At 47.5% G+C, this 21,951-nt stretch overlaps 1 protein-coding gene across 2 annotated transcripts in view; it reads right to left on the minus strand.

Annotated features, from left to right (window-relative positions):
* The window catches only part of ADGRB1 (adhesion G protein-coupled receptor B1), a 197,992-nt gene that overhangs the window by 149,817 nt on the left and 26,224 nt on the right, over positions 1-21,951 (minus strand). For both annotated transcript variants that reach the window (XM_056485647.1, XM_056485646.1), the window contains exons 3-4: positions 8,928-9,086; positions 919-1,026 (exon numbers count right to left, since the gene is read on the minus strand). In XM_056485647.1, the coding sequence (XP_056341622.1) occupies positions 919-1,026; positions 8,928-9,086 (267 nt within the window). The remainder of the gene's footprint in view (positions 1-918; positions 1,027-8,927; positions 9,087-21,951) is intronic.

The raw sequence follows: 21,951 nt of genomic DNA on the forward strand, positions 1-21,951 counted from the left end.
GGCAGTGGTTTTAACCTGTGGCCAGGTTCAACACACTGTGCTTTGCCTGAGACCCCTGAAGTATTGAGATCCTGCCACGACACACAGGCATGAAGGGAGAGCACAAAACATTTCCAGACTGAATCACAGAGTCACAGGCTGGTTTGGGTTGGAAAGAACCTTAGAGGTCATTTATTTCCAACCTCCCTGCCATGGGCAGAGATACCTTCCACTAGGTCAGGTTGCCCAAACCCTCATCCAGCCTGGCTTTGGACACTTCCAGGGATGGGGCAGATCAAACCTGGCACAGATCTAGGTTGAATTCATCCCCATCATCCCAGATCATGCTGTCTGATATTGCTGCACAATATTCCCCTTCTGTGCAGAAGGGTGGAAGGTCCTGCTGTGGAACCTACTGGAGACAAGTCCCTGCACAGCACTAAAGACCCAGGGACAGAGGAAACCAATCCTGCTCTGTCCCCACCAAGCCCTGCTCGCCCTCTCTCACAGCCAAAGGCAAGGCATGACATGGACATCAGCAAAGGGGCTGCACTGCAGCAAGGCCAGCTTTGGCTTCATGAACCACGTGTGGCTGGGTAATTCAGACAAAGCAGCGACTCAGAAGTAGGCAGGGTGATGGGAAAACGTTCTGTGGGATGGATGGCCTCCTCAGGGCTTTGTGTCTGTCCCTTTTCACCTTCTCTGGCCTCTGGCGACGACACAAAGCCCCGTGGGGTGATGGAATGGGAACAAACGGGGCGATGACCATTTGTTCAGCGCGTGACAACACGGGGGGAGTGACCCCCCCACACTGACCTGGGGGGAAGGAGATGGTTGGGGGGTCATTGGAACAGTGCAGAGAGCCCAGCCCAGCCGGGCAGGGCAGTGACCAGAGCAGTGCCCCAGCTCCAGAGGCTGCCTGGGGAGGTCAGAGCTTACCTATTTGAGGTGCAGGGTACCCGTAGTGCTGCAGCTCGTCAGGGTCCTCTCGCTTTCTGTTATCTGTGGACCTCAGCGATTGGCTTCTGGAATTATAGCGTCCATTGGCTATGGCAAGGTAATGGGTCATGTAAATACACCTTGGTTCACTCTGCAAGATCTTTCACTACAAAGGTTACACGCGTTAACAACAGCCACCTGCCACCTTCCCCTGCCGTGAGCACCTGCTTTCCAACCCCAGCACCCCTGGGCACCAGCTCTCCCCGAGGTTTCTGCACCAGCCAGCCTGAAAGATTTGGGCTGGATGGAGTTCAACCCCTTCTTTCTGAGTGAGGTTTTGGGACCATGCAGTGTATGATCCCTTATGTCTGCTCTTTAATTAATCTCGGTGGTTTTCTAGGGTGTCTGCACTCCTTGCTGCACTTCATCCTGCCACCGAATCCCACCATCCCTAGTGGTGCTTTGAGGTTTATGGTGGTAACTGGCAGGGTGTTTTTGCAACCAGCACCTGCCTAGAAATGCTGTGTGGAGGAGCCAGGAAATGCTGAGTGGAGCAGGCAGGTGAGGGCAGGTGGAAGGGAAAGGAATATCTCAATAGGATGTCTCCTCCATGGACTTTACCCTGCCACCAGCAACAAGGAGAGATGGAAGTCTGGCATCAGCAGAGTACCAGCAGAGCTATAACTGGGAACTTTGCCTTCTCAGTGAGAGACAAGCTCCTGACCCTTGTGTCCTGCTGAAAATCTCCCAGTGGAGCCCAAATTGTGGAGTTCAGAAGGCAAATAATACATCCACAGTAAATCAAACACATTTAACTGTTCCTTCTGAGCCCAGGCTCCACCAGCTTCCCATTTTCATCATGTGGATCAGCCCTGAATTGGCTGGAGGGGAAACTAAAATCTTTGTTGTCTGTACAACTGGACATGCTATAACCCTGGCACATTCCCTCCCTAGCAAAGAGAGAAACGACCCAGCAGTAACAACTAAATCCCATCCACCAGGAGTGCCTGCTGTAAATCAGGAGAGCTCAGCTGACTCCACCAGAGTCATACAGAATAGCAGAGAGCAGAGCTGAGCCCGAGTAATCTGTGATCTGGCAGCCAATTTGTTTCCAAACAGCAAGTACCAGACAGAAGATCTTTTCCCCCAAGGAGGTAAAACACTCAGACATCTTTTTAAGAAGTATGAACTGCCAAGGGTTGAAATGGTGACAAATTTGATCCCAGAACCCCGAGAAAATTAATAAAGGTTAATGAAGCTTCAGTGTGGTGGCAGGAATCCTTATTGCCATCCAAAAAGGGAAAGCAGAGGAGGCAGAGGAATGATTCAGAGAGTGCCTGCCAGGAGCCAGGCTTTATGTTCAGCAGTTTGGATTAGGAGAGAGTTTGTGAAATTGTATTATTTACCATCACTGTTGCCTGAAAGCAGAACTTGAGGAGTCAATTGTCACATGGACTCCTCCAAATCTTCCCAGCAGCAGCTGGATGGGGCACTCACCCACCTGCCATCCTCAATGGAAAGATACCCACAAACAGACGTCAGGACCACAAACATCCTGATATCTGCAAACACCTTGTTTTTGTCTGGCTCTTCCCTGGAATAGAAAGGTCTCAAACCCTATGTTTTTAATAGCTAAAAATCATGGGACTTTCCTGTGGGAGATTCAGTTCAAAAAAAGACAAACTCGAAGTAGTTTTCCAATATCCATTTTTTGAGTTTGTTAGGAGACAATTTATTCCCATATTTGGGACTTCTCACATCCTCACCACCCATTCCTGGTTATACCCACACACTTTCATCTGCTCCAATTTAAGTCCTCTCCATGAAATCTCACAAACCACAAGAACACCCATCTGCATTACATCCCATGGGCTTCCCACAGACTTATTTAGGCTTGGAGGAGAAAGAGGGGCAGGGCACCAAGGAGTAGATGTGGAGCTTGGATGGCTTTGTCACCTGCCCAGAGCAAGGAAGGTGACAGGGAAAAGCTGGGAGTGAATATCCCAGAAGCAGTCAGTGTTCACTGATGGACAGAGACATAGGAGGCAGCACAGAGGGAAGGAAAGATAAAAGAGCAAAAGAGAACTTTTAATTGCAAGTCTAACACCCTGAACCTCCTCTCACCAATTATTTGGGCCTCGTGTCACTGACATCTCCTAATGACTTATCCCAGTCTTGAAGCACTGAATGATTTCCTTTGCTCCTTGACAGGTATGGCAAGTCTGCACTGTTATTTCTTGTGCTAATTAAAGCCAATCAGGCCTAGAGGCTGAATGAGTGACCCTTCCAGCTTCCCCCAAGCTTCCCCCCTGCCAGGGCTACAGGAAGCCTTCCTCCCCTTAGGAAAAGGATGTGCAGAGAAGCCACTTTATCTGCATTTAACACAGCACAGCTGAGATTTAACCTGGATGGTTTCCTTGGAGAGATGCACAGATCAATCCTGGTTCCAAGCAAAGCAGGGAGACACCAGGGCCCTTAGGAACATGGGGAAATTGGTGCAAGTGCTGCTTTGCTGGGGGTACCTGAATTTTATGTGGTGGAGGTCAAAAACTAAACAGGTTGTATTTCAGCAGCCTTTTTCAGACAGCAGGGTCAGTGGAGAGGAGTAATTCCAGGATTAAGGGAAGAAGTAATTCCAGGATTAATTTACATCCCAGCTGGATAAATGCAGTGAGAATGGCATGAAAAACCCAAGCACCTTCCAAATGCCAACAGGGGGAATGGAGGGATAATGCTCTTGGAACCAAACAGGGATGTTTCAATTGTAAGGCAAGTACATGAGACTCTGAAAAAACACAGCTCAAGTGTGGATGTGGAGGATGATCAGTGCTGGCAGGAGTGGGAATAGGAAGCAGGTGACCAACACTTCTAATGAGAACGTGCAATGTGTCAGACAGCACCTTGCAACACAACCAAGGGAAAAATAAAACCAAGGCAGAGACTTTGAAGTGCTGTGGGCCAAGGCTTTGGCATCCAAACATGTCTCACCACAGCTGCACACTCTACTCGTCCCCCAAACAGGAGAGGCAGAGCAAATAGGATCATGGAAATTATTCAGGCAAGGTGGGATGGTGGGAATGAAAGGATGAACCAGAGCAAAGAGGGAAAAGGGATTATTAAAAAAATACCCAAAACATTCAAATGAATGTCAGTGCAGTAAAACTGAAAGGAAAGGTGATGACTGTGAACTTTTTGGGGCATCTGTCAGCTGCTAAAGAGTAAAACTGAAAAGCACAGAATTGCTAACAACCCCTAAACCCCAAAATCTCAGTGGGTGGAGAAGAGGGTCATTTTGGAGGCCACTGGATATATTGCAATTACAGCAGCTAAGGAAACGACCCAAAGCATTTTGATTTGAACATATGAAATTTGTGGAAAAATTGCTGGGGGAGATTTGTGACTCTCAGGTGTGAAATATCTGAACCACCAGTAAAAAAATGGGGTCAAGGCAAAGTCCCTGCAGCAGCAGCAGGCACCCAGAGGAGCTCCTCCAGCTTGCAATGAATTCTAGCCTGGTCTGCAGGGAATGAAGATGTTCCCACACATGCCCAGGATATTTCAGCTCCGTGGTTGCAGCAAAATTTAAAAAAAAAAAATTAATGAGAATCAGGGGCGGCAGAGACTGAGACTGAGACTGAGGCTCAGCCTTGGGAATGTCATGTGGAAATGGATAAATAGATTCCATCACACCACTAACAGCTGAAGGGCTCCATCCTGAACCTGCTGGAAGCTGAAAATCCAGCCTGGAAGGGCAGGGCTGTGCCAGTGTCACTCTCCTGCCCCTGACGTGGTCACCCCTTTCCCAGCCATGGGGAGCTGTGCCTTCCCAATCTGCACGTTCATAAATGTCAGGGATGGCTCAGCTCAGCCTCTGCCAGATGGGATGGCAGGATTTCAGCAGGCTCCTCTGCCAGCTCTCCTTCCCCAGGAATAAAAGCTGGCTGCCCACATCTCTGATTGTTCTTACATCTCTCCAGCACAGCTGAATTCAGGGGTCAGGGCTGTGACATTCCCCCTCTGGTTTGGATGTTTTCCATCCAGGAGCTTTGTGAGCACCCTCCAGGCTGTGAGCAAACCCAGCTTCAAGAACCTTGTAGCCAAAAAGAGCCACTGGAGCACATCCCTTTCCATCCACAGTGGGTGGACCTGGGAAGTTCCTCTGCAAGCTCCCACCACACTTGGATTGGCATTTTCCCCTCTCTATAAAACAGCAGCCCCTGCCCAAATTCAACAGAGGGAGGAAATCTCCTCTGTCCGTGCTGGAGAGGGGGATATCACCAAGGCAAAATCAGAATTCCAACAAAAACCTTGTATTTTCGTTCAGATTACCTCTCTTGAGCTGCCACAAATAAAGTTTCTGCCTAAGCCAAGCTGTACAAAGTTTCCTTCCCAGTTTGGGGTGAGCCTTCAATACCAGTTTTTCCTCAGCATTTCACAGCTTTTGGTTTTGCCCATGGAAAACTTACCTGGCTTGCTTCCTGTTGGGCTTGGGTGTGTATCCCTGGGGAAATTCAGCCAGAAAATCATCAAGACAGAGACTCTATCATGTGCAACAGCAGAGATGGTGGCCCAAACGAGTGGGAAAACACCAAGACCACATAAAAAAGCTGTGGAGTCATTCAGCCACCCCTGTGCACTGATTTCAACCTCTGTGGCCTCCAGACAAGGTGTTCAGGCTCAGCTCTGGGGCCCAGGTCTCTGCACCCACATTTTGGTGACCAGGCTGGCACAAGCCACACCTCTTGGAAAAACTGAGAGGTTTTTCCTCCATTCCCATTCCTGCATGCTGAGACCTGCTGAAGGCAGCTCTGGGAGAGGAAAATGAGAAAGGTCCACCTGGGGCAGGAGCTGTGTGACAAAACAGCTCTGGAACGTTTGCCATGGCCTGGCAAAATAAAACAACCAGTAAAACTCTCCAAGATCTTCCACAAAAGTTCCTCTCAGCAGCTCCAGGGACTGAGTGTCAGCACTCTGAGAAGCTGCCCCAGGGGCTGGAGATCCAATTAAACAGCTAAAACACTCCTGCTAATCACCCATCAGCTTCTGAGCCACTCTGGCACAAGTGAGAAAGGAGAAGTTAAAGAAAAGAGATGGGCTTATCCTTGTTTTGAAGGTGGTGGGGATATCTGTGTTACTCTCACCTGACTTGCTTGGCCAGCAATTTCTCAGTGGACAAGTTTCAATTTACCTCTACAGCAGAGGAAAATACCAGAGCACTCATCCCATGTTTTGTTCTGCTGTTTTATGAGGATTACAGATGGCCCTTTGTTCAAGGAAAATATTTTTTCCTGACTTTTTTTCTACTAGAAAATTAAGATCTCAGCTATTTCACAATACCTGGAGAGCTGGTCAGGTATTATTACAAGTTGCTTAAATGCTGAACAATTCAAGACAAAGTTGTTCTCCTGGCCAGTTCCTCTTTTTTCTTTTTTTCCCCCATTTTTCTTCATTTTTTTCTTTTAATTAAAAAAAGGAATAGTTACAACCTATTTAACCACTGCTCATAATGAACACTTAGAATAATAACAGTTCCAAGGAAAGAACGAACATTCTACTCATCCCTAACAAATCTATGAGCAAAAGTCAATATGAAAATAACAGTGACACATTTAAAACAGGATTTCTATTCTACTTTTAAATCCTCTTAGGTTTTGGTGCAGATGAAAGTAAAGAGAAGGAAAAGATAAGTGCAAGAAAATCAGAAACCCTTCTTGGGTCAAAAGTGCATCTCCTTGGGCAAAGGCAACAGGGGACAGATTCACTGAGAGGCAAGTTCTGAGCCAAGTGAACAGTTTTGATATGGAGAGACACAGGTTTGTCTTGAAGTAGGACACAGACCTCAAGATGTGAATGGAGAAATCTTCTGGAAAGATTTATTGCTCACATATCCCCCCAAATCCTTTTCATCATGAAAACATCAAAATGGTGCTCAGCAGTTTGTCTGCAAAGAGGGTCTTGGGACAATTAATCAGATTCAATTTATTTATTTCAATGGAGTAAATCACTGCCCGACTGTGTGTGTAGTCTCCTTCCAAACTAGGACTTTCCACTTAGTTTAAAATTCTTTCTTCCCAAATAATCTGAGCTGAAGCAATCTCACTGTAGTTTGGAGGAGGAACTGACTGGGAATGCACTGGAAAAAACACAGGAAGACAAGTGAAATCATTTCTTGAATCCCAGCCCCTTCAGGTTGTTTGCACTTAGGATTGGCTTTGCTGAATGTTGTGCTCTGGAAAAAGTGAAGTAAATAATGAGTAAAAGCCAATTCATTCTTCACTGCTGCACTCCATGCCATGGAAATCCAACCCAGCCTCCATGGAAATCCACCCCATCCCACTCCTTGCCACCACAACCTCAGGAGATCTACCATGAAGAAGAACCAAAGTTTTGCCCCTGGGGAAGATCAAGGGAAGATGTTTCACCCCCTGCTCAGTGCTGATGAGGCTGGCCCTGGAAAAGGGGGTCTTCACCCTGGAAAAGAGGGTCTTCACCCTGGAAAAGAGGGTCTTCACCCTGGAAAACAGGGTCTTCCCCCTCTCACCACTTGAGGAGGGCTGCAGAAGAATCAAACAGGTGCCATGGACAGCTTGGAAGATGGCTAGGGATGAGGAAGGACGTCCTGCAAAGAGAATCTGGGGAACTGGGTCCCCCCTAGTTGATCCAGCACAGGAGGGACACTTTGAGGAGCTTTTTTTGCCTGTTGTCCCACGTGTTCCCATGTTCAAAGAGTGACCAGCCCTGCAGATCCCCCTCTCCCACTCCCAGTGCCACTTCTACCTTCTCCCTTCACACATTGTTCACCAAGACTGGTGGGCCCTTCAACTCCACTCAGCCACTCCCCAGTCCCACAGCTGGACTTTTTTCAGGATCAGGTTCCAGGTCCTTGCATTCCTACTCTCCCTACCACAAGCCAGAGCTGAGACATGACTCCAAAGTCACCACCAAGCATGGGATTAAATATCCAGATTATATATCCCTGGTGTGGGCAAACCTCAGAGGGAATTTTGCAATTGTGAGTCAAGGAGATAGAATTTAATATATCAGGTTTCATTTTTGAAAAAAAAAAAAAAAAGGTCTAAGCCTAATTGCAACATATTTTAAATTTATGGAAATGTTAAAAAATGCATGAAATGGTTTTAGCCCTTATTAGAGGAATATATTTATGTCCCTTTATTTGAACTTCCTCCTTATCAGGAGATACTTCCCAGCCTTTGAAGACAGTTGAACTTTCCTTAGTTATTTGACTAGTCAGAGCAGTTATTCAAACATTCTCTACTCTGAATTTGAAATAAAAAGAAGGGAATAATTACAGCCAGCCATTTGCTCACATTTGTTGAGCTGAGCTGTGTCTGCAGTTGGCTTTTTCTCTTCATCCCCCTCTCAACACAGCTTAAAGCAATAGAAGAACTGGGGATGGAAGTGCTGGAGGTTCACCAGCTCAACCCACCAGTATCTGACTGGTGTGGGCACTCTGTGCCCTGTTCTCTGGAGAAGGGGACCTGGAAAGAGGCTGCATTACAGGGGGAGAGTGGAGCACACACTGAAGCCTGTGCCTGTCTAAGATCCTTCTCTACATCTTATCACCGAGCTTCCATTTGTAAGAGAAAGGGGCAGGGTCACCGCTCTTGGACTAAACCAAGAAGAAGCAAGATTAACACCTCTTAACTTTTACTATTTGGGAGAACTGGAAAAAAAAAAAAATGCCTTTAAGGACATGACAGATTTACCACCAGCATATGAACACCTGATGTAAGCCTGCTTGCAGATTCCTATCAATCCTCTGTGCCAAGGAAGTGAGCCCGTGCCAGCACGTGCGCATGCGAGGCAGGCAGGGACGGGCAGGGCCATGCACAGCCAAAACCCATTCCCTCAATCCACACACTCCCTGGGGCTCACTGCTCCAACACAGCTCCCCCCAGCCTCACCCCATCCCTGGTGGGGACGAGGCCGGGCCGCCGTCCCGGGAAGGCGCCGCGCGTGCCGGGGGTCGCGGTCATGCCTCCACTTACTATTGCAAGCCTTCCTATTGCACAGGCGTCCCTCCTCCAGGACTCCCTCGCAGGCCAGGCCCTCGCTGGGAAGCGGCGTGCAGGAGCGCACGCGGGTCTGCAGGCCGCCCCCGCAGTCCTTGGTGCAGTCGCCCCAGGCCGACCACGAGTTCCAACCACCTGGGCAAGATCCAGAAAAGCCCCGTCAGCCCCGTGAGAGCCCCGCGGGGACGAGGCTGGGCACAGCCAAACTGGGGTGGCTGTGAAGGCTGGAGACTGCAGGGTAGCCCAGAAAGGCAAGAAGGGGAAGCGAGAAGCATTGGCTGCCTTTGCATTGACTTCTCTTCGGTTGTTCCTGTCTCTAGGGTTTAAGAAGTGTTTGGACAACGCCTTCAGGCACATAGTGGGTTTTGGGGCTGTGTAAAAGTCAGTCTGAAGTTTCTCTGATCTGCCTCAGGACCATCATCAGAGGCTGAGACCCTGGACCCCACCACTCACTCTGGACCTGAGTTCTGGCCTGGCTGAGGTGGGTGCTTGCCCAGGACTGTTGGTAGCTGTGCCTGGTGCTGCCATGGCACGTTGCTCTCAGCAGGGTTCTGGTTACAGCGCCCTGTTCCAGCACCTGTTTCTGGGAGCAATGATCTCCACACACAACAGTCCATAAATCTTCCCACCTTTTGGCCAGAGGCCACTCACTTTGGAAAAGGACTATAAAAAGTAACTTTCTTAAAGAGACTCTGAGATCTCTTTCTCCCCAATGGATTGAAGACACATCTATCATTGGATGACCACAAGGATGTGTCCCATTTCTTGGTAGCTATATCCCATCCTTTCTCCTTTCTGTCTCTCTCTCTCTCCCTCCTATCGCAAAACTGAATTCTTGACATGCAATAAACTGCTTTACTGCTCTCTGCTGAGTAAAACCTGAGTCTCTTGCTTTTGTCTTTTGCACCCTGGGGTCGAACGAACCATCACAGCTCCTGTTAGGGTTGAGCAGATCTTGACAGGCTGTCCTGTGCAGAGCCAGGAGTTGGACTTTAGTGGTCCTTGGGGGTACCTTCCACCTCAGGATATTCTATGATTCCAACTAGTCCTGCTCTTCCTGTGCTTGCTGTGGCAAAGAGCTCCCCTCTGACAAGACCCTCTGCTCATTTTGTGTCCTTTTGCCTTCCAACCCCAGAAGACACGAGCAAAAACCACTTCAGGGTGCAAATCCACCATCAGTGAGGTTGTGTCTCCTCTTCCTACCACCACACAAACACACAATGTGAAGACAAGGAAGGTGAGATGGGATAAGGGTTCTACCACTCATATTTCCCATAAAAAGACATTTCCTTTCCCCACACTGCAGACTCACCAGCCACAGAGAGGCACCACTCTCAAGGACAGCTTTGGTGGGGGGATAACATGGGAATGGCATTCTCCTCCAGCACCCTTTGTAGGACCCACAGGGAGCAACCTGTGAGCACCATAAGATGCAGGTGCATTTTTGGCTCCTCTCCCCAGCCATTCTCAGTGCTGGCGTCAGCAATGCTCATCTTTCCCCACTGTACCACAATCTACAGCTCTGAAAACTGATGGATCCACCAAACCACCTGGCTGCAGGGATGATCCTGCTGCTTAAGGGAAATTCTGAGACTCTGCAGCCTTCTCCACCCGTTGTCTTTCCAGCTCCCTGCCAAGAGCAACTGGCCCGGGTGGAACATCCATAAATGCTGATGGCAGGATGGACTGTGAAGCCATCTGAACCTGGCTGGCCTCCCACAGCCCAAACGCCTGCAGGGAGCACAGCAAGGCTGAGGTTTGGGTTGTAAAAGACAGCAGGGATTATCCAGTCCTTTCAGGTGATGGATAAGCTGTCACATCCCTCAGTGGTCAGTTCTCTCCTCATTGGCCCCATGCAGCAATCTAAAATCTGCTGAAATAAGCCCTGGATTCACTGTTCTGCTCCATCATTTGTCCACCTCATGGGGAGGAGCAGAGGTGGCCCTTCAGCCCAGAGGTGGCACTTTCACATGGCTGCCTTTCCTGCTGGGAATTCTCTCATTACCCACAGCTACCCTTGGAGATGTTTCAGGCCCAGGGAATTCAGCTCTGTGCTGTGCTCAGGCACAGATAAGGATAACGAGCTAAAGATGCAGGGTTTCTTGAAGACAGGAAACACTGGGAAAATTCTTGTTTTTAAATAAAAATGAAATAACCCCCTCCTCCTTTTTTTTTTTTTCTTGCCAACAGCTAGAGAATTCAGAGATTCAGAAGATCCACTTCAGCTGGCTGGGCCTCCTTGAATTGATGAGATTGTGGCTGTACACTGAGCTCTGGGCTCTGCTGGTGCCTACACACCCTAGGCAGGACACCAGCCCTGGAAAAACGAGCCCAGCAGTGTGCCAGATCAGAACTTAGAGATATTATCAGCACCCTCTTGCACAGGGATGGACAAATCCACCTCCACAGCAAAAACACGAGTTCATACTTGCTACCTCCAGTATTTAAGGTTTAACTTTTCCCTCCAAGACACAGTGAAAATAAACACAGGCCTAGGAACATTCCCACTGCTGATGGCCATGGAAGCTGCTCAGACTCAATCATAAGAATAAGATGGAAAAATGGAGCAGGAAGGAAATGGAGGGCAGTGAACTTGCCAGCAAAGTGCCCAGAGATCCTGGCAGCAGCGGGAAGGACAGAGTTGTATTGGCACAAAACCAATACCTGACCTTGAAGAAGACTGTCTTTCCCCCAAAAGTCACTTTCTGTGCTGGTCACTTTTCTAAACAGCACAGGAAGACAGGCTTGTCTTCCATTTCCTTATGGGAGACAGATTGTGTTTCCTTTGTAAGGGAAACCATCAGTGTAATGGGAGGTATCCCCTTGCCAGGCTGGAGCTGATCAATAGGATGTCTGTAACCAGACACATTTAGGAGTTAATCAGCTCCTGGCTTGCCCTTTTCAGGATTTCTTTCTTTCATCTCACTCCCTTGCATATTAAGAGTAAGGCTGGGGAAGGGAGAAAGCAGCTTCATGCAAGCCTTGGCATGGATTGTGATTTATTTGGGATGCTTTTTGTTGAGACAAAATGCATAATTGGTCCAGTGTCTTTAGAAGTTATTTTATATTGTGTTGTAAGCAAAATATGGGCCCAGAGTCACTGGCTGTCGTGGTGCTCCCTAGTCTGATGATGGATTATTCAGTTCTGCATTTTGGGATATGACCTACTATGGCACTGATCCCCTAAAATACACAGAGAAATTATTGCTGCCTGGTCTCACTACAGGAAAGAGGGGGGGATAATGAAGGTGCCAGTGTTTGATTTCTTAAATCATAGAATTACAGAATCATGGAATGGCTTGAGCTGGAAGGGGCCTCAGAGATCATCTTGTCTCACCCACCTTCCACTACCCCAGGTTGCTCCAAGCTCTGCCCAGCCTGGCTTTGGACATTTCCAGGGATGGGGCAGCCACAGCTTCTCTGGGAAACATTTGCCAGGGCCTCACAACCCTCACAAGAAAGAATCTCTTCCTGATATCCAAGCCAAACCTTCTTTCTTTCTGTTTGAAGCCACTCTCCCTTGTCTTGTCACTCCAGGTCTTTGTAAATGTTCTCTCTCCATGTTTCTTGTAGGCTCCCTTCAGGTACTGGAAAGCCACAATTAGGTAATCCTAAAGCTTCTCTCCTCCAGGGTGAACAACCCAAATTCTCTCAGCCTTTCCTCCCAGCAGAGCTGCTCCATCCCTCTGATCATCCTGGTGTCTCCTCTGGATTCACTCCAGGTCCTTCCTGTGCTGGGATCCAGGGCTGGAGGCAGCTCTGCAGGTGGGGTCTCACCTGAGCAGAGCAGAGGGGGTGACTCTTACTCTGCTTATCCTCAGCAATGCGAGAACCAGGCAAACTAAGATAAAAACTGTCATGATCTCAAATCCTTAACTGGAATGAGATCAGTTTATGAGGTTGAGCACAGATAACTTCCTTCCTCTCCTTACTCCTCAGTTTCCATTCCATTTGTGAGTACTAAAGAGGAGCTAGAGAAGTACCAGGGCACTTAGTAAATCAACCCAGGCATTTACAGCCAAGACAAAGGTATTCCCCACTTTATGGAGCAGTCCTTTTTTATCATCAGGTTGTACCATGGTCCTGACAAATTAAATGCTGCATGTTATTTATCTTGTTTATTGGCTGTCAGATAAACCTTTTGAAATCCCCCTTCTTTTCCTGGGTCTAGTCCTTCACTGCTTCAAGTGATTTGTCTTTTTTAGTGGAGCTGTAAACAAGTGGTTAAGGGTCTATTATATGAAGTTATTCCTATCCCACCTTTCAGGGGGGGAAATGCTGTGCCATGAGGAAAGCACAGATTTCTTGTTCCCACTGCTGCATCTCATTTCTGGAAAGGAGTGGCTGAGGGAAGTGAGGGGGCTCAGCCTGGAGAAAAAGGCTGAAGGGAGACCTCATCTCTCCCTGCAACTCCCTGACAGCAGCTTGTAGAGAGGTGGGTGTCAGTCTCCTCTCCCAAGTAACAAGTGATGGGATGAAATGACCTCAAGATGTGCCAGGGGGAGTTTTAGGTTATTTATTTGGAAAAATTTCTTCACAGAAAAGGTTGTTAAACTCTGGAACAGGCTGCCCAGGGAAGAGGTGGGGTCACCATCCCCATCAGTGTTCAAACAAGGCGTGGATGTGGCACTTGAGGACATGGTGGTGGTGAACACGGTGGGGCTGCTACATTGGCTTGGTGATCTCTCCCAACCTTAAGATTCCATGATTCTATGGAAAGAATCATCTGCAATGGCTGTGGAAAGATCTGCAATGGCTGTGGAATGATCTGCAATGGCTGTGGTGTCACACAGATGCTTTTAGCTCAGTGCAGAAGCTGCAGAAGGCATGTAGGGTGACGTGGTCCCTGCAGGGGCTGCACAGCTGTCCCATCCCTCAGCCCACCACTCAGTCTCTGCTTGTTGAGCTGACACAGCCCCCATGGACTCCCCATCCTCTAGAGAACATTCATTCCCACTTGCCCACCACACAATCCCTTGCTCTGCCCCTCTTCCCTTTCGAGCATGAGGCTGGATGTTTTTTTGATGCTGGGAAGTGAGGAATGCACACGAAATGCACATGAAATGCAGCTCAGAGTCGCTGTGAAGGTGATGGACCCCGTGCAGACAGTCCCTGCCACCCCTGGAGCCCCGTTCCAGGAGCTCTCAGCAAACGCTGCTCCCGCTGATCGATGCGGGCTGAGCTGCCATCTGTCCTTAATCCACAAATAATGAGGCTGCTGCAACTGCTCTAGAAAGGATTTCTGCTTTTCAAAGGCACTGAATCCTCCGAAGGTCACACACCCAGCCCGTCCCCACTTTGTGAAGTTTTTCTCAGAGCCACAGAGCTCTCTCACTTTGCCTTTCATCCCCCTGCACTGGAGGAGCTGTGGGTCATTCCCCCAGCTCCAGAGGGTCCCATCACAACCAGCAGCAGTCACCTTGATCACACAGACAGGTTTAACTTGCATTTTTTATTTTTGGAGAGCAGCTCAAGCTCCTAGAATGTGTTCTAACCAAGGTGGCTGTTGCATCTGAGGCTCGTTTCTGGTCTGAGTGCCCATCATTCAGGGAGGCCTTTAATCCAGTTTCTAAAGAGTTTTTTGATCCTCCTCAGTCAGTTCTTATCATGATCATAGACTAAAACAAATTACTTTTCATGCAAGGCTGACCCAATGCATTTTAATTCTCTGGTTAAATAGAGAAAATTCCAAGATGGTTTACATCAACCAGCAAGCTCGTATTTGGCATTTCTCGTTCTGAATCTTAAGCAGAGATGCCAGAAGAATGGGTCTTTCCTAGTGCAAATTAACTGAGAGGGCTCCACTTAGACACCTCCTCCAAACACCCTTGATCTTTGGGAAGATTTGCATCCCAGATCCAGAGTTTATCTTTGCAGCTGACAGCTGCAATGTGTCTCGGATGCCACTCAGTCAATCAGTCCTTTTAATTTAACAGCAATCCCTTAAATGAGATGGCGATAGTGATAGATAGTGACAGCAGCAAAAACTCAGGGATCTACACCAGACAATCAATGGAGCACAGCAAAAGGGGCTTTGCTGACACTCCACATCCACCTCCAATTTTGCTTTTTTGGATTTGGCCTCTCACTGACCCCAGCTGAAGACATGTTTTGTTGGCAGCTGTCTCCAACTCAGCAGGTCAGGGCATTTTGTATCTGCAAAAACCCCAGCACAGCTCTGTGTGCTACCACTGGGAATATCTGCAGTGGAATTTGTATCACAGCTCCTGAATCATCTCATTTAGCAAATGAGTGGAAAAAATGTCATTTCTTATGCAAACAGGGGGAAGGATACTGAAGGGAGATCAAGAGTGAGTTTGTCTTTTACCATCTGAATCCTAAATTTGTTACACAATGGGGTAAGTGAGGGAGCTGCTCCTTTATCACTCTCCTTTCTACTGTGCAGGAAAAGAGCAAGTCCAGAAGGGACTGTTCTGAAGAATTCCGTCTATTACAGCAACCAGTGATTGTTCCCTGGAAAGCCATACATTCAGTTTGTTCCTTCTGTGGGCAAAAAGGAGAGAAATCTTTCAGAGGATGTCCCCTCCTTGTGCCCCATGCACTGAAAATCTCCAGTAGCACAAGTGAGTCACTCCAGTGGTTCCTTCTCTGTCCTTTCCAATACAAATCCCATGTTACACTTTGCTGTTTTGCAGATTGTGCACATTACTATAAAAACCAATGTCCCAAGCTCCCTAAAAAGCAAAATAATTCATTGCAAGGACATGCAGTGATAGGACAAGGGGAAATGGTTCTAAGTTGAAAGAGGGCAGAAGGAATTCTTTACCCTGAGGGTGGTGAGACCCTGGCACAGATTTTCCAGAGAAATTGTGGCTGCCCCATCCCTGGAAGTTTTCAAGTACAGGTTGGATGTGGCTTGGAGCAGCCTGGGATAGTGGAAGGCATCCTTGAACAAGAAAGGAGGCTTGGAACGAGGTGATCTTTAAAACTCCTTGAAAACCAAACCATTCCATGATTGTTTGACTTTTCTCCATGGAAAAGAGAAGGGTGAGGGGAGAAAAATTATAAACATGCATTAAAAGTTCATGAGCTGCAGGGCAAGGTAACCAGGGACTGGCTGCTCCTTGAGTTTTCCAGAACTGGAATTGAGGGGTGTCAAATGAAAAGGGCAGGAGGCAGGTGCAAAACCAGTGAAGAAAATAATTTATAGACACAGAGTGGTATCAAATGCTGCAGTGCTTTCACATCAGGAAAAAGCACCAAAGTTTCCATGAATATAAAACATAACTGGGGAAATGCATGAAAGACAAACCCAGCAGCTCTTGTTCAGAAAGTTCCTGGGCTTCAAGCTGCTGAGTTGTACAGAGTTGGAAAGGACCTTCAGGGTCATTGAGTCCAACCTCTGACCTTGACTAAATCAGAGCACTCAGTGCCACATCCAATAATTTCTTGAACACTTCCAGGGATGGTGACTCCATCACCTCCCTTGGCAGCCCATTCCAGGGTCTGACAAGCCTTTCAGTGAAGAAATTCTCCCTGATGTCCAGCATGAATCTCTCCTGCCACAGTCTCTCTTTTCCTGTTGCTGGTTGCCTGAGAGAAGATGTTGAGCCCCAGCTGGCCACAACTCCTTTCAGGCTGTCTGAATGTTGTATGTTTGTCTTGTTCTGCTATTTTCCCTTGGTAGCCACTGCTAATGAGAGGATATTGGGCCAAAAAATCCTGATCTGGCCAACAAGATGGTTCCTGGTACTTTCCCAGTTGCTTGGTCTCTTCCTACCTTGACTTTAACCCTGTGACTCTCCATGGAGATGTGGTCAGGGCACAGCCAGCTCCAGGTCAGGCCAGTATTTCTCACCACCAAAATTGCCAGAGTCTGCTCAGGTCACTCACTTCTGGGCACCCAAATAAATTATGTTATTTTCCAAAGCTGCCACTGATTCCCACAGCATTCACAAGTCTCTGCAAATGAAGGTAACGAGGTCAAATCTGGACAATCACTCAGGACCAGCTTCAATCTCCCTCTGCTCTACAAATCACTTAAAGGAAGATGGAAATCAGGCCAGTGTGCAGCTTTCAAGGAAACCCAGCATAAAGCTGTGCTTATTACATGAATCTCTGCAAATGAAACACTAGGGATAAAGAGAGATTATTTATGTGGAAATGGTGGGGGAGGTGGGCAGGGAAATGAGAAAGGGAATGTTTAGTCTGGAAAGGGAGATCAAATAAAACCGTGGAAGAATCTTCCCATAAGAAAACCATAGAGGCCTAATCACTTAACTCATTTCAAAGCAGAGCAGGCAAAATATCAGAGAACAGACTTGTGAAGAGAAATCCAGCCTGCACCACTGGGGAGGGATGAAATGCTTCCCCGCCCTGAGCCTCTCTGAAGTTGTACAGATCCCACCAGAGCTCAGTCCATGCTCTATTTGCTTCTTCACATTGCTGCAGACCCCAGTGCAAAGCTCAGAGGGGACAGATGGGACAGTCTCCCCACAGTGAGGAATCTTTCAAATCTAACTGATCCCACTCAAACCTACCTGTGCAGCCCAATATCCCTGACACCAGGATCTGTTTTCATAACAGGCAATCAAAGCAGAGCATTTGTGAAATTTCCTTTCATGTCTTTACATGATCTATTGGGGATGTGGTTTAGTGGTGGGCTTGGCAGTGCTTAGACAGCTTTTCCAACTTAAACAATTCCATGATTCTCTGTTCCATCTTTCCTGGCTTGAAGGGCTGTGGTCTTCATTTATCAAACCCTTGCAGAACACTGCATGAACCCATAAATGCCATGCAATGTTGTAACACCCAGAGCTCTGCCAGCCCGTGCAATTCCATCTTGTTTCCTGGACAGCATTCCCACCTGAAGGATCCCTGTGGTCCCCAAGGCTGCAGTTTCTCACTGCTCCACGAGCTGGGACGTATTTCTCATCACAGGAGCACTGCAAGGCAGGGCTGTGCCAATTATTGCTTCTGCAGGATGAACTGGGGAGGTGTTGCAAAGCTAAAACAAATCAAATTGTCTTCAGCTGAACATCTTCCAGGAGGACAGAGAGAACATCACCTGGGGGACGACCCAGGAGCCAAGTGTCCCCTCTCAGAGCAGTTTTGATGAGTTTTTGATGAGACACAACTTGTGTCTCCCAGCACTCCTGGCTCCATGAACAGCTCCCAGGTTAGAGCCAGAAACACAAACTCCAGCTGAGGCAGCACCTTTGCACTATTAAACCAAATCTTTAATGCTGTTTTGATAGGCACAGCCAATCCCTCTTCACACAGAGATGTCAGTGGTGTGGATTTTGCCTGGAAGGGGAACAGAGGTGGCTGAAAATCACATGGAAGTGTTTTTGTGTGGTCACCTCTGAGGCAGGCTGGGGAACAAGCAGGCTGTCAGCAGCAATTTCTCCTGGCAGGGTCCTGTCCTTCTCAGAGCTGCTGGATACACTCACCCTGCAGGGGAAGATGCTAATCCAGCCTGCCAGAGGCTGTCACTCCCAGCTCTGCCCTCCACACCTTGCTTGTGCTTTCCACTGCAGAAGGAGCAGGTTTCAGGCTTATCTCTGTGCCTCTGCCTCTTTCCAGGTCTCCTCATTAAGAGAATGGTTGGCTCGTGTAACACTTGGGTGAGAATTTGGGGCAAGTTAAATCACACAATAATATAATGTTTTGGTTTGAAGGAACCTTAAAGATCATTGAGTAACAGCCCTTCTACCATGGCCAGGGACACTTTTCATTATACCAGCTTGCTCAGAGCCTCACCCAGCCTGGATTTGAACATTTCCAGAAATGGGACAGCCACAGCTTCTCTGGGCATCCCATGCCAAGGCCTCACCACTCTCTGAGTAGAGAATATCATCCTAAATTCCCCAATTTCTTCAGTCCAAGGAGAAGGCAGGGATATGTTCAAGCCATCAGAGCTCCTTTCAGGCTGCTTAATGAGACTTTCAGGAGGCAGCAGCTGCAGTTCTGCATCTGGGATAATCCCACGTGATTGCCTTGGCACCAAGGACAAGAAATCAATATCATCAACCTTTACCAGCACTATAATGACAAGGTTAATATTGATCTTTTGACATTAAGGTGTGGTATGTGAGCCCTTAGCAGCATTGCTGGGAATCTGAAGCTGGGGCACTATAAAACAGACTGCAGGCACTGCAATTTGCTCACAGCTCCCTCAGAGACCCTGGATTAGAATGAATGAAGCAATTCTCAGCCTGATTTGTAATTGACTATTCCCAAAGTCGTTGCCTTTTCTATCAGTGGTGAGAGGGGATTATTCACACGTGTCTGTTGTGTCCCTTCAAAGTCCCAGAGTGGCACAAGGAGATGCCAAATGGGATGCAGGTGGTCCTGCAGGCAGCAGAGTTGTGGCCTCAGCCTGTGTTTTTAGCCTGAAAACTCCATAGGAGTTAAGCTCTTGTTGTTTATAATGTCTTGATGCAGAACAGACATTACCTTGCTACAGGTGAGGTTTCCCTCTGATTTCTCCTGTAATCAGCACTAAAATAAAACCTTCTCCCCAATGAAATCATCTCCAGAATGAATTTCTTAACCCTGGGTCTGCTGATCCAGTCCCTCACACTGATAATCTTCAGCCCTGAGAGATCAAGGTCTTAAAGGCTTAAACCCCCTTGTTCCTAGAGACAAATCTGACATGAAATTCCCTTGGTTGGAGGCCCTGCTTAAGAAAAGAAAGGCAGAGAATTGAGCCATTAAATCATCACAGATGCAGAGACACCACCAAAGCTCAGCATTTACCCAGGAATCCATAAATGACTTTTCCTGTTGTTACCATTTGCCATTTATATTCCAGCAGTGTTAAGAGGCCTTGAGTAAAATGAGACTCGTTGTGGGACTGGCACTCCATAGCAAAAGAGTCACAGACAGTCCTTGATCCTGAGAGCCTGCATTAGGCAGTGCCTAATTGCTGCTGTGATTGGAGCTCCAGAGGAGGGAGGTGAGTGTGTGTGGAGAGGGAAGACAGGAGTGGCTTTAGTAACAGATACACAGACATTCAGACCACTTTACAAATTATTGACCCTACTTAATTGCTAATCATCATGTGCATTAGCTATTTTTTTTTTCTATGAGGGAAGGCAGACAAATATCCCTGTGCTACAAGACTGAACAAACAGGCAGGCTCTGGGAGGACCAAGGGTGGTGTTTTCCTCCCAGCACATTCCCCAGATTGACTGGAAATTAATCTATATTAGAATGGAGGATGGAGACAGATGGTGGAAGATTTCCCTGCCTCCTTTTTCCCTTTTGTCACCTTTGGTGCTCAGAGGAGTCAGGAGTGGTTGTGTTGTCCTGGATTGCCAGGACTGTGCAGGATGGAGAGCCAGGTGACTCCCTTCCTATAACACTCCATGGAAAGAGGAACATGGCTAAATCCCTTTTGAACGACTTCATTGCAGCCTTCCAGTAGTGAAAGAGGGTTTAAAAATGAGGGAGAGTGAATTCTTACATGGACAGATGATGGTAGGATAAGCAGGAGTGGTTTTAAAGTAATAGAGGAGAGATTTAGATGCGATATTAAGAAGAAATTCTTCACTCAGAGTGTGGTGAGACACTGGCACAGGTTACCCAGAGAATTCCCATCCCTGGAAGTGTCCAAGGCCAGGCTGGATGGGTTATGGGGTTTGTAACAACCTGGGATAGTAGAAGGTTCTGTCCCATGGCAGAGAGTAGAACTGGGTGATCTTTAAGGTCCCTTCCAACCCAAACCATTCTCTAATTCTATGAATGCAACCTCCCCTAGAATTAGTGACTGCTTGCCCATTTTATTTTTTTTTCTGGAGTCGTCTGGGATGGCCCATGAAGGCGAAAAGCAGGAAGCTGGTGAAGGATTGATCTGCACAGCCTGGCTTCAGATGCTTCCCAAACATCTCAGGTTGGATACATCTTTTTTTTTTTTTTTTTTTTTGAGCACATCAGTATGAGCCAAGAGCAACATCTACTGGTCGAGCTGTTTAGCAAGACCAAGTGTAGATCTGGCACAATCCATGGATTTTACACATCTGTGAGATATTTTTAGGTATTACTCAAGCACCAGGATCAGCAGCAGCACTTCCCAGCTGTGCAGGTTGCCACCAAAGCAAACATCTCAACCCTGCACACCTTGGCTTTTATCCATCCCTAATGTGAAAATTCATTTTTGAGCCCACTGTGTCCTGAGTAGCACATCTGGATAGATGGAAGGATCTGTGTTTCTCCATTTCTTCTTAGCAAAGTGCTCCTTGCACTTCCTGTTGAGGTTTCCTGGGATAAAACAGGCTAAAGGGGAGCAGCAACCCATTTATTGCACCAAAACTGCAAGAAACTTTCCATGGATGGTGTTCAAGTGGTCTAACTTAATGGATCAAAAAGAGGGTCCAAATTTGGAGGCTGAGCTTTTTCTGGTGTCTCCTGGTGGGAGCTAAAAGAATGTGTGGACTTCAAAATAGGAGCTCAGCATTAGAAATGTTGCTGGAAAAGCTGGGTTATGAGGAAAGATTATGAGAAGGGGCTTCACCCCCCAAAACTGTCCAGATGTGACAAATTCAATGTTGTTATCAGTCTTTGGGTCTGTTCTTTTTTCACAATCTATCTCAAAAGGCAGCTTGGGAATGTGTGGGAATGAGAGCAAGATATCAGTGAAGCTACACCCAAAATATGTTAGCAAGAAAAAAAAAAGGAAAATGGAGAGACTGTGAGTTCATGTTGTTAGGAAGAGTGAGAAGGAACCCCATGAATAACAGGCACAGCTGATGTGTCCATCTCTGCAGCCTGGAGCACTCAGCTGCTCAGGCACTGACAGGAGAGCAGAGCTCTGAGGAACTCCAAATCAATTACACATAAAACACAATTTCCTCCCCCCACAAGGAAAGGATTTAAAGGGGAGTAAGACAAAAGCAGCCTGATCTGTATTCTGAGCTCACTGCAAGATCCCAGACCCCCCTCTAGAGCATTGCCAGGTGAGCAACAAAGAGCTCAGGTGGTTTTAGAGGTCTGTGGTGCAGATCTGGCCAATTGGGCACTTCATAAAGAAAAGAGG

This window comes from Oenanthe melanoleuca, chromosome 2 (genome assembly GCF_029582105.1).
Source record: "Oenanthe melanoleuca isolate GR-GAL-2019-014 chromosome 2, OMel1.0, whole genome shotgun sequence".
NCBI lineage: Eukaryota > Metazoa > Chordata > Aves > Passeriformes > Muscicapidae > Oenanthe > Oenanthe melanoleuca.